This window comes from Accipiter gentilis, chromosome 9, assembly GCF_929443795.1.
Source record: "Accipiter gentilis chromosome 9, bAccGen1.1, whole genome shotgun sequence".
NCBI classification, from domain to species: Eukaryota; Metazoa; Chordata; class Aves; order Accipitriformes; family Accipitridae; genus Astur; species Astur gentilis.
The window spans coordinates 25,704,240-25,721,335 of NC_064888.1; the positions used below are offsets into that span (position 1 = coordinate 25,704,240).

At 35.7% G+C, this 17,096-nt stretch overlaps 1 protein-coding gene across 2 annotated transcripts in view; it reads right to left on the reverse strand.

Annotated features, from left to right (window-relative positions):
* Positions 1–2: 2 nt before the first annotated feature.
* PDE6C (phosphodiesterase 6C) overlaps positions 3–17,096 on the reverse strand; it is a 29,967-nt gene continuing 12,873 nt past the window's right edge. The window contains exons 5-23 of one of the 2 annotated variants that reach the window (XM_049809591.1): positions 17,020–17,094; positions 16,867–16,931; positions 16,689–16,755; positions 15,890–15,937; positions 15,548–15,697; positions 14,717–14,860; positions 14,566–14,634; positions 11,362–11,508; positions 10,870–10,977; positions 10,669–10,778; positions 9,012–9,099; positions 7,279–7,379; positions 6,037–6,144; positions 5,722–5,785; positions 4,607–4,681; positions 4,379–4,462; positions 3,187–3,340; positions 1,028–1,079; positions 297–394 (exon numbers count right to left, since the gene is read on the reverse strand). In XM_049809591.1, the coding sequence (XP_049665548.1) occupies positions 1,060–1,079; positions 3,187–3,340; positions 4,379–4,462; positions 4,607–4,681; positions 5,722–5,785; positions 6,037–6,144; positions 7,279–7,379; positions 9,012–9,099; positions 10,669–10,778; positions 10,870–10,977; positions 11,362–11,508; positions 14,566–14,634; positions 14,717–14,860; positions 15,548–15,697; positions 15,890–15,937; positions 16,689–16,755; positions 16,867–16,931; positions 17,020–17,094 (1,677 nt within the window). In that variant the 3' untranslated portion in view covers positions 297–394; positions 1,028–1,059. Of the gene's footprint in view, positions 395–1,027; positions 1,080–3,186; positions 3,341–4,378; positions 4,463–4,606; positions 4,682–5,721; positions 5,786–6,036; positions 6,145–7,278; positions 7,380–9,011; positions 9,100–10,668; positions 10,779–10,869; positions 10,978–11,361; positions 11,509–14,565; positions 14,635–14,716; positions 14,861–15,547; positions 15,698–15,889; positions 15,938–16,688; positions 16,756–16,866; positions 16,932–17,019; positions 17,095–17,096 lie in introns of both variants that reach the window. The other variant, XM_049809590.1, reaches the window with a different exon arrangement.

A 17,096-nucleotide genomic window follows, 5' to 3' on the forward strand; every position in this document is an offset into this window, starting at 1 on the left:
CAAAATTATTTATATTTTTTCTGGACAGTGTGCAGAAGTTACATATTTTAATAAAAATACTGTGTATAAATTGAGTGACATGAAAAAATATCTAGAGCGCACAGTTAACTCATTTTGCACCATTATTTTTTCTTTTAATTTTCCAGTTTTTAATTGTAACTGTTTACTCCATTAAAAATTGTTTCCAACAAATGGCAAATGTTTAAGAGAATTATTAAGAGATCGATCTATACTATTCTATGCGAAGCAGAAATCCACTGGGACTCATTAAAGTTCTTTCTAGGTGTCTTTTCTGTAGCAGAAACAGTGTCTGAGACAAAGAATTACAAAATTATACATGTTTTGGATTTTCCATCCTCTCCACTTCCGCCACCACCTCCAGCTGCATTTTCAGCTAAAAAAACAGAGAAGGAAAGTAAAATGAGTATTTTCTGTTACTTTTAGCTGCTCTAATTTCTTGTTAAAAAGATGTCACTTTTGTGATATGCGTATTATGTGTGTTTGACCTTCTGAAAATTGAACGTGCTTTCACTACTTGTCTGGGAAAATGGAATAAGAAACAGTAACATATGCTATAAATACGTATTTCTATATAGTGCAGCAGTTGATACCAACGTTTCTCAAAGGACCAAACACACACTGAACCACTCTTACTGGAAAGTTTCAGTAGTTAAATATATAACTCTGCCCCACACATACAAAACTGAGGTATGCAAGCCATGCAAAAGAAATAAACTCTTAGATCAATATAAACTGTGGATCTATTGTTGAAGCAGATGATACAAAAACTTTAATTTGACCTAATTGTATAAGCCTTTATCCAACCCTGCATGAATCCCTTTGTAATTACCAATTAAGAGAGAGACACACTTTTTATGTTTGTTATCTATAGCTACTGATTCTGTTACTGTCTCTCTCAAATGATTCCACAGATGTTCATTGGTCCTAATTAAGATTCTTTCAATGTAATAAATTGCGTTTCCAGGTTCATTTAAGGTAAGATACCAATATTAGAATTAAAACTTACATTTGAAAGCTGTGGATCACCATGTTACTAGGTCATTTTCGACCCTTTCCACCTGCATTGAAACATGTCACATAATCAGTGTCCTACCCTCTGTAATTTGTGGATATAATCAACACTATGTTACTAACTATGTATTTTATTTTCTTAGTTTAATTCTGTGTTCTGTTTTAGTTTCTGTTCTGAACTTTCCACTGTAGTGGTTCAGCAAATATGTTTATTTTGTTTTCTGTCTACTGAATGGCTAAGAATAGCCAGGTCAGTGTGATCTAGAGAAACCACCATGGTTCAGCATGTATCAAATTATTGTTTGTATGAACTGACTTAACAAACCCACATATTTACATGGCCTTGATTTTACAGTGTCAGATTTTTTTCTTCACAAATGTGCATGGCCTCATTCCAGTGCACATTTAAAAAGATGCAAAATAATTCACTTACATTTTGTGATACCAGTTATGATATGCAAAGGTCAGATCCTTAGCTCCTGCAAATCAGTCTGTCCATGCTTGCCTGTGTAAGGTTCCTTGTGGGAAAATACTTCTTTCCTTAAGTCAGTGACTAAGTGATTCCAAAATACCAATTATGTAAGATGTCCTAACTTCAAGTGGGAGTAGAAATACCTGAATCTTCCTAAACGTATAATTTAATTTTTGTTTAAGAATCTTATCCTTAAGGGTATAGGATCAGACTTTAGTAACTGTACTTTTTGCCAAGAAAGCAAATTGTTTGTGGAGGTTTGTGTGTAGGTCCCAGGTTGTTTTGGTTTGTTTTGCTGGTATTTCTGTGAAGTTCAGATGCTTACATTCCAATGTAAGGAAAGAGTACTTTGTTCATGCTCACAACCAGCTAGTTCTCAGCAACAAATTAGTATTAAATAAATAAGATTATATGATTAATTGCAAAAAAGTGTCTTTAAAAACAAATTTGGGAGACAATGGGGTGAGCATAATTTCTGTGAAAGTGTGTGTAAGTGGTATCACAGGGTGAGCAGGCCAAAATATTTCTTGTGATTTTATTACAATAATAATATTTGACTCATTTTATTAAACTTCTGTTTCAGAAATATGCTTTGATTAAATCATGTAACTTACAGTACTTTTTTAACCACTTTGCAACAACTTTTTTTTTTTTTTTTTTTTAGCCTAGTATCATTTATTTTAGGAGCCAATAACTCTCTAGTTCCACTTCACCCTCTGACAGTAACTTGATGAGTGGCCTTGAGTAGCCTCTTTTGTGTGAAATGTGAAGATACTCACCTATTTCCCACAGAGACTGATTAACAAATAAATTATGCAGTGCTGTTTTATGTTCTAAAGATGTGAAACACACACTTGGAGTAACTAACTTCTTCAAACTAGCTGATAATCAATCATTCTGTAGTAGTCACACATGGTTTTGTTTTAATCTATGAACCTTTTCAGTCATCTCAGCTGAATGGCAGGTCTGTTGACCTGTTGTTCCACATGCAATACAGAATAAAAATAACTGACTCACTTCACTCTTACACTTGAGTGATAGGTTCTCAGTTTCTATAAAATCAGGTTCTCTTCTAGGTTATCTAGGACTTGGGCTGTCTTAGGAAGATTAGTGTTAAATTTGTAATATGAGTGTATTTCAGCCAAGAAACTGATGGTAAGGAACTAGAACCAAAAGTTTATCTTAAACTTGGAAGAGAAGTAGGGTTTTGTACTGCTTTTTTATGTTCCAGAAGCACACTATCCATTCCCCTATCTTTTCCTTATGCTTTTCATTTTCAACTTAAACAAAGCACCTGAACACATTTGGGGCTGATGCCACACAGAATTTTGATACATCTCTAGTATTTCAGGTGATAGCAGCATTCACAGATAAATGTTTAATTACATTCAGTTTTAAGTCTTAAGATAAAAGAAATTTTACACTCCCTTCACTTTTGTGATGGTCATATTTTCTACAATTCTGCAGTTTAGAAAATGAGGTTGGTGTACTGAATTTGTGTAATCTTTAAAGGTTACTCCTCTTCCAAGTGGAAATAAAGCTAATTTGGCTAATTCAGAACTCGCATACCATTAGTATAAAGTTTAATAGAATATTGCACTGCACGTGTGAATTTAAGAGAGAGAGAATATGTTGACTGCCTTACAAATATATATAAATGAAAGCCTTAGAAGTTACTTAACCTTTTTTGGCAGCTGCTTCTTCTTCCTGTTTCTTTTGTTCCTCAATAACTTTCATCTTTTCTTCATACTCATCAGCTCGTGTTTTCCATTCAACTCTGTTGTTTTGAAGGCCATCAAACATAGGTGTAATTTCCTTGTGAAACCTTGAGAATTCCTATAGAAACAATTTAAATTGGCAAATTAGAAATTTGTAAGCATTTATGATTTGTAAAGTTTGAATTTGTGGTAATAATGCTGCTTTGCAGAAAACATTAGCTTTCATTTTTCTTTTAAATCTAATTCAGTATATATGCTAGATTAATTAATTTTATTTGATTTCACATTTTTTTTCAACTACTTGTTCCATCTCTGGTAGTGGGTTTTTTGTAGAAGAGAAAAAATTTTAAAAGAAATAGTGTGAGTACCTACTGGTGCACATTTGAAAGCATGTTCTTGGCTATGCAGTGGTGGCATATTATTGGAAATACCATGTTGGGTTAATAATCCCCTATTGTGCACACAGTCTGTTAGAAAAGAACTGAATTATATACTGCACATTTTAGCATCTTCCTTAATCCCACATTTGATAGTCTGATTCATAGAATACAATTATAATTGTGATACATGATATTTTATAATATGATTATCAATATGAGGATATAACAAAAAAGTCTAGTATCCTATAGTATATTCCAAGCAGATGAGGATGTATCTGAAGATGTTAAAATATTACATGTCACTTTTCTGCATGACATTTTGGGGTAATAGTAAAAGTTAGACAGGGATTAGGCACATTTCAGTGCCTTACAGAAGATACAGAATATCTGTATTTCCAGAATATTGCAAGTTTCCTATTCCCTTTGCTGTGCCATTAACTGCCTTCTGTAACCATCTATGTGTTGCATACTTAGATTAAATGGGACTGTGAATAATCAGACTAGGCTTTCTAACTCAGTCTTTCAAGCTAGTAACAAAACCTCAGCACCCTCAAGTTTCACTGGGATCTTCACTTTTTTATGAATTTGCTCTTGAATTTGGTTTGTGGGAGCAATTCTTCTATGTAACAGAAGACTGAAAAATTGTGGTGGTTGTGATAGTGATTTACCCTGTGACTGAGAGTCCTGCTGCTGTCTAGAAATTTTAACTGCAACAGTGTCACTAACTGTGCCATCAGAACTGCTGCAGCGGAAAAACAAAACAAAAAAATTCTTACCTTGTACACAAATGTACACACAAAATCTATGAAACCAACTTGGAGCTTAGGTAGTTCATCTCCTTTGTTTCTGTCCATCATAGGCTAGAACAGAATAGCAGTAATTTAGATTGTGTAGATATTGTGCTTTTTGGTATAATGATCTAGTAAGCACCATGGACCATTATCTAGTCAATGTTTTAATAACAGTTAATATTGCTTAACAAAGTTAAATTATTTAGGACTTACAATTGGTTGTTGCTGTAGCACAGTTCTTTCCAGGTCACCTTGCTCCCAGAATTCATTTGCAACCATGAGGGCAACCTGAATAATCACAATTCAGTGGAAGTGTCAGCAGAAAGCAGCAAATTTAAATAAATAAATAAAAGAACAAGGCTTTCCAGAAAATGTGAAAATGTTGATTAACCAAGAACTGGCATATTACTGTTTACTACTTAACTATTATTACTAACTTCCCTTCCACAAAGAGAGGACTTATTTCTTGCTAGATGAGTTATCTCTGAGTAGTTTAAAACGTTCTCCAGAAATAGGGAGTTTTGGTCAAACACAATACAATTCCACTTTTTAATCCCTGTAGAGATAGTCAGGTGCTTCTTTCAAAAATTACAGACACTCTCTGGTGTACTTCAGGCTTTTTCCAGCAAATTATCTCTACCAACATTCTGGTGCATGCTGAGTAAATGATAAGTTATTGTCAACAGGAACAAGACAGTATTAGCAACATAACAATCTTCTAGTACCTGTAATGTGTATTACTTAGAAGGCTCCACAAGCATCTTGCAGTTGTATTTTGATTATGCATTGTTAAAGCCTATTCCTGTAAGGCTAAGAGCTTCAGTGTGATGGTCAGTAAGTACTGGAGTATTTGAAGTACTTATGTACAAAGCAGTGTCACACTATATTACAAAATTTATTTTTAGTATGTTTAAGCTACTTTGCAATGGCACCAAGATCTACAGAATAGATACAATTCAAATCATACTGTTGTTAAATCAGTACCTTAAAAATAGCTGAAAAATAGCAAAAGTTGGTGAGCACAAAAATAACTGAGGGATATTTAAGGGTACCTAGAACAGCTGACAGAATCGGGGATGCCAGTTTTAGCTGAAGGACAAGTAGAGAAAGGTAGAACAACTGTAGAGTGCATGGGGAAGAGGCGTCCTGGAACGCTTACACTCGCAGCGACAGAAAAACAGAGGTTATTTACTGGAAACACAGTTGGGTGTAGGTACTTAAGTATCTATCAACTGATAATAAGTAATATTTTTTTTAAAATGATCATGCACCAAATAGACAGTAAAACTAATAGCAAATGCAGTATTATCTATTTGAAAAGTACCTACCTTACTTTGTACTTCCCAAGGCTTGGTTATTGCAGACAGGTCACATCCAGTCATCATCATAGCCCTTTGAAAACACAAAACAAAACAGGAATATAGTTAGGATGATGATAGGAAAAAAAAAAAGGTCTGGATTTTTTTAAGGATTTAGGTACCTAAGATGCAGATGGATGCACATTTTGCATATTTAAAATCATGGTTGTGCTCATCATTGGACAATAACACCAAGTCTTAATTTACACATTTAGGTGCCCAAATTATTTTAAAATCTGGTCCTAGATAATGGATTGAATAAATAATAAAATATTAACCACCTACATGATGACTTCTTTTTTGGTTGGGTCAATAGATATATATTTAATTGCCTCCTCTTCTGTTTCCATTTTTTCAATTGCATCCACAATCTTTTGAAACATAGTTCTTTTCCTGTTAAAACATACCAATAAACCATATATTAGTGAACAAAAATTCCTGCATTAAAAATTAAATAGAAAGCCATATTTCTGATATTTATGCTTTTCCAAACTAGCATCCTACTTGTAGTATCAAAGTGACACCTTCTTCCCATTGAACTCAAACTTTTCAGGTAATCTAGCACATTGAGATTTTGCCATATACCACTGACATATAAAGTATTATGTCAGAATTCCTGCCAAAGAAACAAATAAGCAGTTTCCTGACTCTTCATATCAAACTGTTTAGGGTGATGTTCTTATTTCTTTAGTGTTAAATGTTTGTTACTTCCTGTAACATAATGAATTGGGAAAATTGAAGCAAATACTAATAAATGTTCTTCTACTCCCTCCCATCAAAAATCCAGAGAAGCACTAAGACCTGACTGAGAAGAACTTTCAGAAACATAACCGTGTCTTGCTATTGCTTAATAAATCTTCTAATTTGCATTTAGAGTGAATGAAATAATGGAATTATTGTTCACTAAAATGTAATAACCGCTGTTGAACAACTTACTGAATTGTTTCCTGTCTCCTGACTTTAAATTGTCCTAGTCATAAGACATCTGTACCAAAACAAAAGGCTCCATATATCTTTAAGGAAAATACCCATTATAAAAGCACATGAAGTCAGTAACTTAGGAACAGGATGGATGATTTGATATTCAGAGCCTTTGGCATGTTTAGCACTGGGATCAGTTGATGTCCGTAGTTTTGTTTTTAAACCAGCATCTTAATTTCCATGTCATAAGCATACTCCTGTTTAGCATGAGTATTTGTAGTATGGTACACTAAATAACACATGCATGCAACCTTAGGATTAGGCTACAGAATCCACACTTCTGAAATACAATGTTTGCTGTAACTAAAAGCATATTTGAATGACCTACTAAATGTATATGAAGTATTATGTATGTTTCTGTGCTCTCTAATTTGAAAGCTTATAATGGATCTAAGAATGTCTTGGGTTTTTTACAAGAATTAGACTTAATAACAGGTTTAAATACAGCTCTGTACTCTGCATGTAAACAACCAAAAACTACGGTTATAAATTATATAGGATTGACATTTTTTTTCAGTAGGAAGTTATGCAGAATTTAGTACTTACTTGAAATACAAGGCCAAGTCAGTTGCTATTATTGCAACTTCAAATAAGTGTAGAACAGTTTCAAACTGGCGCTTATTTAGGTTCTGGAAGATGTTTAAACTCTGCAAGATGGAAAGTTTATGAATTCAATTCCTTTTATAACATTGTCTTTGTTTTGTACTATACAGGTTGTCTCACAGAATAGCATAACAAAATTGGCCAACTACAGCCCCTAAATTAAAATAATGCTACAAATGAAAAATTATTTGATTGGTAAAGATGGCCCTCATACATGGCTAATAAATGGCTAAATAACTGTGTGAACGGTAGGTGGATCTAAGATGCTGCCCCCAGAGGCTGCACAAATAACTAAATCTACAGGGACTCAAAACAGTTGTAAATCCTGCTATTGCCATATATAAATTAAAGAAAACCACCTGAATGCCATATAATTAGTAAAGAAATGGCAGGTCTTCATAATGTCTTTACTGTTCATATTCCATAAAGCTAATTTTCCTAGACTTTTTAAAGCTTCACAGTAGAGACCTTTTCCTCCTGTTAACCTGGGTTGGCACAATTGCCTGCAGTGCTATTCGGGACGTACCATAGTAAATGCAATGTCCTTTTCCTCAGGCAAAGGGAATGAGAGCATCACACTCAGCATTTTTCTAAGTGTCCTGGTTTTCCTTCCTTCTTTAACTGAGGGGACAATACCTGTGAGAGCACAGGGCACAGCAATGCTGCTGTTGAAAAACCTCCAGAGGTCCTGACAACTGCTCCAGCAAAGAGCAGGGGTTAATCCCCAGCATCTCACATTTGAAAAAGTATATTGCCATCAATAAAGGTAAAGGTGTTTGGTTTGTTTTTTTTTTAAATCATAAATCTGGGTATTTTATGATCATTGTGCTACTGGTTAGTGTAAGGATTTATTCTGTGGCCTCATGAGGAGAGGAAACAGCACCACCACAGGGATTAGAAAATGAAAAATGAGGGTGAAAATGAGTGCCTGCCATGTTGCTGTGAACAAGTGGGATGGAAGGGGCACATGTGTCCAAGCCTTGCCTGTTAAATTTCTTATTTCCCTGCAAAATATGTAGTAGATAGTTGTAAATAGTCCCTTCCCTTGTAGCCAGGACAGAGCAAGGCGCTGCTGAGGGAAGGAGGGCTGACCCCCACTGGAGGAGCAGGGCCCCGCGGGCCACACTGCTGCCATTTTGTTGAGCCTGAGGACACTGTGGTGGGGAACCTCACCTCCGCACCTGCTGGGGAAGGGCAGCTGAGGGTGTCTGCCTAATTCAAGGAAGATCAGTAACCGGAGCTGCAGCAGAGACTCGTGATACTGCCTTCTCTGTCTTAGCAAGGTAAGGTGTCTGTGGGGTCTGGCCTGGGTGTGAGGCCATGAACATGCCCATTCCTTTGCTCCTCAGCTGCTAGAGCCAGCAGCTGAACTCAGACCTCACAAACCATGGGCAGCAGTTTAACTAGAACAAGATCAGCTGTTTTTTGAAAGTAGAAAAGACCTGAGCAGTGTGAGTGAGGCCCAGAGGAAAAGCTTTTCTATCTTAAGTGAGCCTATTTATGGTGAAATGACTGATGTTTCTCTAAAAGTGGACAATGCATAAGAATTTGGCTTAAACTTTGAGATTTTAGCATAATTTCTTAATCTGGACCTAGAGGAATGAATGAAATGCTGTGAAATCTGGAACATCGTAACTTATTTGGATCTTTTGTGTCATTAGTGTGAGCACACATACCTCATCTTGCAGTAGAGTTTTACTGTACTCTAGGTGATGCCTTTCTAAAATGGAAGAGCCATGAAGTTTTGCCAGCGGAGCAGCTGACCTGTTAAAGAAGAAGCAATTCTTTATACTATTTTGGAGGCAATAGTTTTGATTCAGGGTTCAGATTTTTAGGATTAAAATGCTTCTGATCTGCATGTTCAATAGTTTAATCTATGTATCTTAACCATTGGTATGATGCAGAGAAAAAAAAAACCACCCAAAAAACTTGCTTGCCTTCACTCTTGTGACTGCATAATGATGGAAATTGGAGAGCACTGTGTGTTCAGTGTCCACTAAAGTCAAAGGCGTGGTTAGATGCCTCAAAACTCAAAAACCTGTGTTTTGTAAAACTTGCCTCTATTTTGTCTTTCACATTCAGTTTTGCTGTTTGTTTAATCTATGCATCTTCTGTGTACCTTAAAAGTAGCCTTTATTCATCATTTAATATTTATTCTGTGGCACAACTTTTGAACTCATGTCTGTCTGTAATGACTGTAGGCCATGTCCCCTGTGATTCTAACTTACTGTAAGTTAAATCTAAAGTAACAGTATAATGCAGTTTAATTCCTCTAATGCCCTCGGGCTCCTTCCCTCCCCCGAAATCACCATTTTATGGACTATGTAAGTCCTGACAGCCCAGGTGTGTTCAGTCTTATCACAGAGCTCAAAGCATTTGCCCTGACATTGGGCAAAGCTTCAAGCAGAGGAAATTCTGCATCAGACTATGGTAGTGGGAGGAAGGGAGAAGCGTCCTATCTACATAGGCTCCAGGTGGTTCTGCATGTTTGGAAATGTATTTTCCTCTTTTCTTCCCCTGGCTAATAACTACGTTCCTGAGATAACCCAAGGCGGATTGCTACATGCTACCTGTATTTTCTGACTTGTGATTAGGACTGTCGTGGTAAAGCCTGATAACTTTTATAAATAGCTTTACTGCGTATGACCTCACGTAGAGGGCTTTCAGCTAGGGAAGACCACAGTAGGAAGATTTAAACCCCCCCTTAAACTTATTTGGATGAGAGACAGTCCGCTGAATAAGAATCAGTGCCTGTCATTCTCTCTCCTACGTCACCTGGAGAATCCCTGAGAATAATCAGAAAATCCCCTTGTGTCACTGCTCTAGGATACAGGCTGAAACGCCTCTCCTGGGAGGAGTGTATCCAGGGTCAGAGTAGGAGGATGAATCATTCTGGAGATACAGTTGGTGAGAAATTGTACTCAGAAAATTATGGTTATAATCTTCGCGTACACGTGACATTCTGAGAAACCTGAATCCCTCTCCAGAAAAGTGCTTATGCCCTGTCTTGAAAAAAGTAATCCAGTTAGGGATTTTAATTTACTTTTCTCATTTCTTTGTGGCCTCATGTGCATGAGGCTCTGCTACAATCCAAGCATTGGTAGAGCTTAGTCTCTCTTAAAAGATTCTTCTAAGATTCTGCTTTTGCATTTTGTCTTTGTGTTTCAGCTGTCACGACAAATGCTCTGAGGCAGAAGTTTTCTGTAGGATAAATGTTTATTCATGCCAGAGGAATATGGAATATATACCTTACATTTTTGCAAGTTTTGGTATGTTTTTTTCATTTGCCACTAAAAATACTATATTTCCATATATTTGAGCATTTGTACTTACTTCATCTGATACAAGTTATTGGTCCCTCTGTGATCAATGTCATGGCAGAAAGCAGCAGCAACCATGGCAAAGGCTTCTAGATCAGTATAGTATTTCTTTATTTTGCCTGTCTGTAAAAGAAAACAGACAATTCTGAATTTTCCAGTTGGAATTGAAAGGAAAACTAAATAATGAACATAAGGTTAATATTAGTAACATTACCATCAGCAGAGTAAACATTGTTTGTCCCACATTGAATCCATGTCGCCAGTTATGGTAAGTGATATCTCGATATCCCTTTCTGACTGTGTACATCCATCTTGTAAGGACCTATTATTCACAAGAGTGATTAAGGCTGTGCTGTTAATTGAAACTAAATGATAGAATTCCTATAAAATTACTGGAATATACTATGAAATTCCTGTAATAATGTGCAAGTTCTATGAAAATAATTGCTTTTTGTTGAATTAAACATGGAACCAGAAAATTGTTCTTATGTAAATGCATGTTGATTTAATTCCTTCCATAGCTCACACAATTTCAGAATTAGTTTTAAGCCTTTATGACAAATATGCAAATGTTTAATTAAGAATGGAAGATTGTTATCCGTACCACTAATATTTTAGTGTTGCCTACTTCTATATTAAAGTACCTACAGTCAGCTAATTTTCTTCTATCTTAAAATAAATATAAACAAGACAAAATAAATCAGACCTCAGCTGGGACTTTGAATTTTTCAACAACATTTATCTCAAAGAACAGTCGTATTCCACATGTTATCAGGCCGTGCTCTGTAACGGGAAAGTCACTGAAGCGGAATTCATACAGTTCTAAATCTTTGGGATCAGGTAATTCTTCCTTCTGTTAGGAAAAGTAAAAAACACAAGGGTTTTTCTGGCAAGAACGAAGTTGGAAAAACTTTTTTATTTTCTTTTCTGACTTCAGTAGAAACGTTGCCTATGGACAGTATGCTTGCTATATCTTCAAAGGCCTCAGGTTTCAGTGCAAACTAATGTGTATTAAGTTATGAAACAAAACCATGATGCTGCTGGCTTTCTTCTCAAAGAGGATAGGTAAAAGTCTTAGCCAGGCAGTGTTTCTTCCTACTCTGAATTCCAACACAATCTGTTGTGACCATCTCAGTCCCTTAGTTCAGAAATCTCAGGCCTTGGAATTTCTCCTTCTTGGCATAAAATCCTATGATTCTCCCACTTTTAGCCTGGTCTCAAGGCTGCAGTTCATCTTTTTCACAAACAAAATTATTCTTGTTAAGTGTTGTTCTTCTGTTTTGGATCTTATGAACAGTGATGAATATAATGACCAAAACCAACCTGTCTAGAACAAAACATTTTTTACAGTAAAGTATAACAACAACATTTTTTTTAATAACAGAAGTCTTGCTTGCATGCCTCCCTACCTACCCGTAGCTTTGACTTCTCTTGGAGAGACTATAGGCAAGCAAAGATTCCTGTACATTTTTTAACCTCTGGAGTGCTGCTGGTTTGTTTCTGCTCTACAACCAACTCTTAAAATTAGTCTGTCCTACCTTGTCTCCTGTGACAGTCTGTCTGTGATAGTCTATATACACTTAATAGACAAACCTGTAAGGTTGATATGGCACACAGAGAATGGACTGGAAAATCCTACAAGGTCAGATATAAAAATTCACAAATCTTACTTGTGTTCTTTTTTGTCTGCTTGCAGTAGATCCTGACTTGGCTTTTGAATGATCTCAGTATATGCATAAAGTAAAAATTGTTACAATGCTTAAATGTACAAAGCATTTAGTATTCACGGTTATTATGGCTTATTTAAAATCCCTTAGAGCTGTTTACTTTTTAGTGCTGTAGTTGGTGGTGATTTTGTCCTAGTAATTGCCTTTCTATAGTTTAGAACAGTAATTTCTGAACTATCCTGACTACTGATTAAAATGAGGGATCATTCCAGAAGCAGTGAGCTGTATAAGTGCATAATCTTTTCCTCACATACTAAATTTCATGAGAAGCTGTCAGGATGCCACTCAGGGATTTTTCTCTCTCTGAAGGGCAGGTACAGAGCGTATACTAATTTCTAAAATGCAGAGGATACAAAAGTTAAGAAGCCTGCATTAATTTTAAATTGCCTATTTTGTATACATTATATGGATTCACATTGAATAGCCTAACTGGTAATAGCGATATGAGTGAACTGTTCTGTAACACTTTTCATCTGTATATCCCAAAGCCTAGGGAGAGCAGTATTGTATTTTAAGCAATTAGCCTCATTCCAAATAAGAATTAATTCAGGGACGTCTGATGCAACATAAAAAATAGATTATATTATGACAATGACTCCCTTCCTCCATAGTAGCCTATAAATGATCTCCATTTTACGGATAAGGAAAAAAAATGACTGAATGTATGCATCTATTTGAACAAATAAGGCTGAACTTCCATGCGAAGGTATTTCCTTCTGCCTGGCATTTTCCTTTATATCTACTCTGATCTGAGGTCAAGGACAAGGAAACCTGAAGCAGTGGTGTTTTAAGACCCATTACTTTGTGAATCATCAGATCTAGAAACACCTGCTTTATCCCATTAGCTATCTGGGATTCCAGGTCTTATAATAGGATAAAGCATTTGCATGTAGCCTTGGAAGTGCAAAATGTATTAAACCTTTGAATTTGTCACTCCACAATGTTGAGAGAACTCACTTAAATTGCTTTTTGGAGATTTAAAAATTCATACCAGTATTATGTTGTTACGTTTGGAGCCTGTTCCATAATAATCACTTGTTGCTCTACTAGTAGAGAGATTTTATAATGTTTATCTATTAATTTTTGCAATTCTTCATGCAGCTAAATTAAATTTACTTTAAAAGGTATGTGAAGCTACACAAGGTCTGTTAATGTTCTGTGGTTTCAGCACTTGTAAGCTGTGTGAGCATCTGTTTTGTGGGAGCCAGTAAAACCTTAACACCATTTCATTCCAGCATGTACATGCACATAACTAAAAATAGTTCAATGAGATCTTTTCCCTGTGACTATGTCTACATTAGGAAATGTGGTGTAATGGGAGGAAATATGTGAAGTGGTTGGCACTGGAAGTCAACCAATTTGTGTGTATTTGACCTTTTTTTCTTCAGCCTAGCTCTGTTTTGATCCATTAACAGTGGCAGTTCATTTAGTGTTTTCCTGGAGCGCGTCTTTGAGTTTTGTTTCAGATCAAGTAAGCCAGTGCATGTGCTCCAGGACTGCTCCACAAGAAAAAATGAAGTGCACTAAGTGGGCACAAACAGGAGTTTTCCTCCAAAAAAGGCACTCCCTTTCTAGATTGAAATACTAAGGCAGCCAGAGGACTGCACAGTCTGGAAAAGAAAGTGACTCATTTTTGGTTCAGTAGTAGCAGAGTTTAAAACTCTGATTAGGTCAAATCTGTTTCATCACTGTGAAGTCACTGATCACTGTCTTTGGACGTCTCTGTCTAAGGAAATGCAAGAAAATTAATCTGAAAGTAGTTTAGTTCCACTGCACACTCCTACGTGTGTTCTCTTACTCAGAATGAAAGTGAACTTACATCAATGTCCCTTCTTTTATTTTCAAAATTAAATAAATTCAATTATATACATAGCACTGTCGCCATGGATATTTAAAGAAGTTAAACACTTTAAATGTTAATTCATATAAACTTTTCTATATAACTCTGACTATCCAAGTCTGTTGACACATATTTGGGACAGAATATTTCCTTCTAGGTGACAGTGGGCTCTGTACATAGAAGAACTGAAGAAGTTGAAGATGTATGATTAGATCAACTCCACCTACCTTGTGGAACTGATATGTATTAATCAGGATTTGGTTATACACAACTTTTTCTATAATGAGAACACATTACAATCTGATATAAACATGCCACCAGAATTTTCAGTTTAATGACTTACCAAAATCCTGATAAGATCCTTTTGATCACATTCTTCTATACTATTGACATTTAATTTCTCCTTGTATTTCTAAAACAAAAAATGAGTAAGAAATTCAGTTTTTGTGTAGCACATTTCCTACTTTAATTTTATGACTATGGGCAAAACTTACCAGTATAGATTCAACTTCAGAAGGGGTGGCCTTTGTCTGGTACATAAGCATTTCCTGAGCAATGTCTTTTCTGTTTTCAAGCTTGTTCATTTTGTCATAAGTATCAGTATTTAAAACAGACCACCCCAGGAACTGTGTAAGAGTCTGGAACAAAGACAAGCAAAGCAGAGATGACACCATGACAATAAAATTAAACTGACAATTTGAACTTACTTTTCTTAAACTCCAGTTTCTGGTAGTGCCCTTTGAAAAGCAATGTGTAACCCTACTTGTTAGAGGCTTTTACCTTCCATCAACAGGTTCTGTTAGCACCTCACAGCTTTTAATGACATTGTTTGTCTCAACCTAGTAATTAGGGGCCCATATTCCCACTTTGTATACAGAACCACGAAGCTTATGAAGCTTAAGATAGCTGAGTGGACTTGGGTACACTGTGTAGCATCTTATCTTGCCTAAGTACTTGTGACCATGAATGCTCTGGGAACTCCCATGATCACAGGCATGATATCCATTGGCAAGCAGCATGCCATACTTGCTTACCCACTGCTAATTAGGAGATGCTGACTATCACTAAAAAGTCAAATGATTAAAAATAAAATTTTATTTGACTTTTGTTTATTATTGGAATGTAAATGATCTCTCATAAATTTTCAGGTTTATGGCAGGAAATAAAATTTCTGATTCTTAAGAAACTGTAAAGAAGATAGACATTTGGCCAGATGTTAATATAGCCTATTTGAAAATTTTTAAACATTTTAAAATTACTTTTTAGGATAATATTTTTATTAACATCATATGGGTCCTTAAAGCCTCTAATCCTGTTAAGCTTACTTCAATGATCTGTTCATCATACTCATCAAACGGTTTTCCATCTTTCCTATTGTAAAATGTTGCAACTCCCACAATTTCTTCTTTTTTGTTGACAATAGGCAATGACAGGACATTTTTGATAACCCATCCGGTCTCATCCACTGGTCCTTTCTGTAGTAAAGTCAAAGAACAGGAAATGTTGTGTATTTCTTTGAAAGTAGTAATACAGATATTGATACAGGCAATGTAACACTAAGACCCGTGCATCACAAACAAAAGAGAATTTATTTATGTAATCAACTGTATAACTAATTGGTGGAAAGCATATTTTTCTGCAATATCTATTAACATTACTGGAATTACCTGAAATGTAAAATATTCATCGGCTGGTGCATTCATCATGTTACAAATCTGCAGCATAAAGAAAAGGAGAGATTGTTTAAATGGAGTATAATGTGCACCAAGACTTGGCCTAATACTTTAAAAAGGCATATTTATTTTCTAAGCTGACAACAGTGAGCACCCTAGTTAGCTACAGAAATTAAAACTGTTCCTATTAAATTAAATGTGGTTATTCTAACAGACATCATTCTGGAGTGCTTGTAGCAAAGTCCCTCATGTATGATCTCTCACAGTACATAAGCATAATGGTTAAGAAAATCACTTGCAGTTTAAAATGGCATGGGGGTTTATAGAAAGAAATAACTGAGTACTAAGGGCTCTGTCCTTACTGCTATTAAAAATGCCATAGGATTACTAATAACTGTCATACATCACAACTTTGAATTAAGTATATTGTCTATGCAAGAAGAGATAAGAAAAAAGAAAATTTTAAAACTGCGTCTATGATGGTTTTTGACTTTGACATTTTGTTGTGAGGCTTAGTCAGCACACCTGGAAAGTGACATCAGATGCACACATTATTCCTCCAATGTCACCACAATCAGAGGACAATTTTCCTGATATTTTGGCTGTTTCTGCTGAGGGCTTGTCTCCATCCAGACTACTGATTCACATGATTTCACTGGGAACCAATGACGCTGGAAGCAGCACAGTATTTTTGTAGAGGTTTTTGGTTGTGGGGAGGTTTGGGATTTTTTTGTTCAATCAGAAGAACTGCATGAACTAAAACTTTTTGGTTTTACATTTCCTATAAACTTACAAATCCATTTTCAGCAACATATGTTGGCAATCCACTGACAAGACACCAGTGATCTGCTGGAGGTGACCTTTAGAAAGCAAATGAGATTAAATTATTTCTACAATACAGACATGTTATTATTCTATCCCAGCAATATATCTAATTACCACACATTCACAGGCTGCCAATGAATACTCACGGAATTACTTTGATTTCTTCTTTTCCATGTAAAATATAGTCAATAATCTTATAAAAGTTGACTTCCTAAATAAAAAGAGAAAAACATGTTGGTGACATGTACAACCTCAATGTCAAAATTAAGATTCATAAAAAGAAAAATTAATATCCTCACTCGTCCATCAGGTGTCTTGGGGCCTTTGTAAGGCTCTGCCTCCCCCAGCCGGATTGGCCACTCATCATAGAACTCCT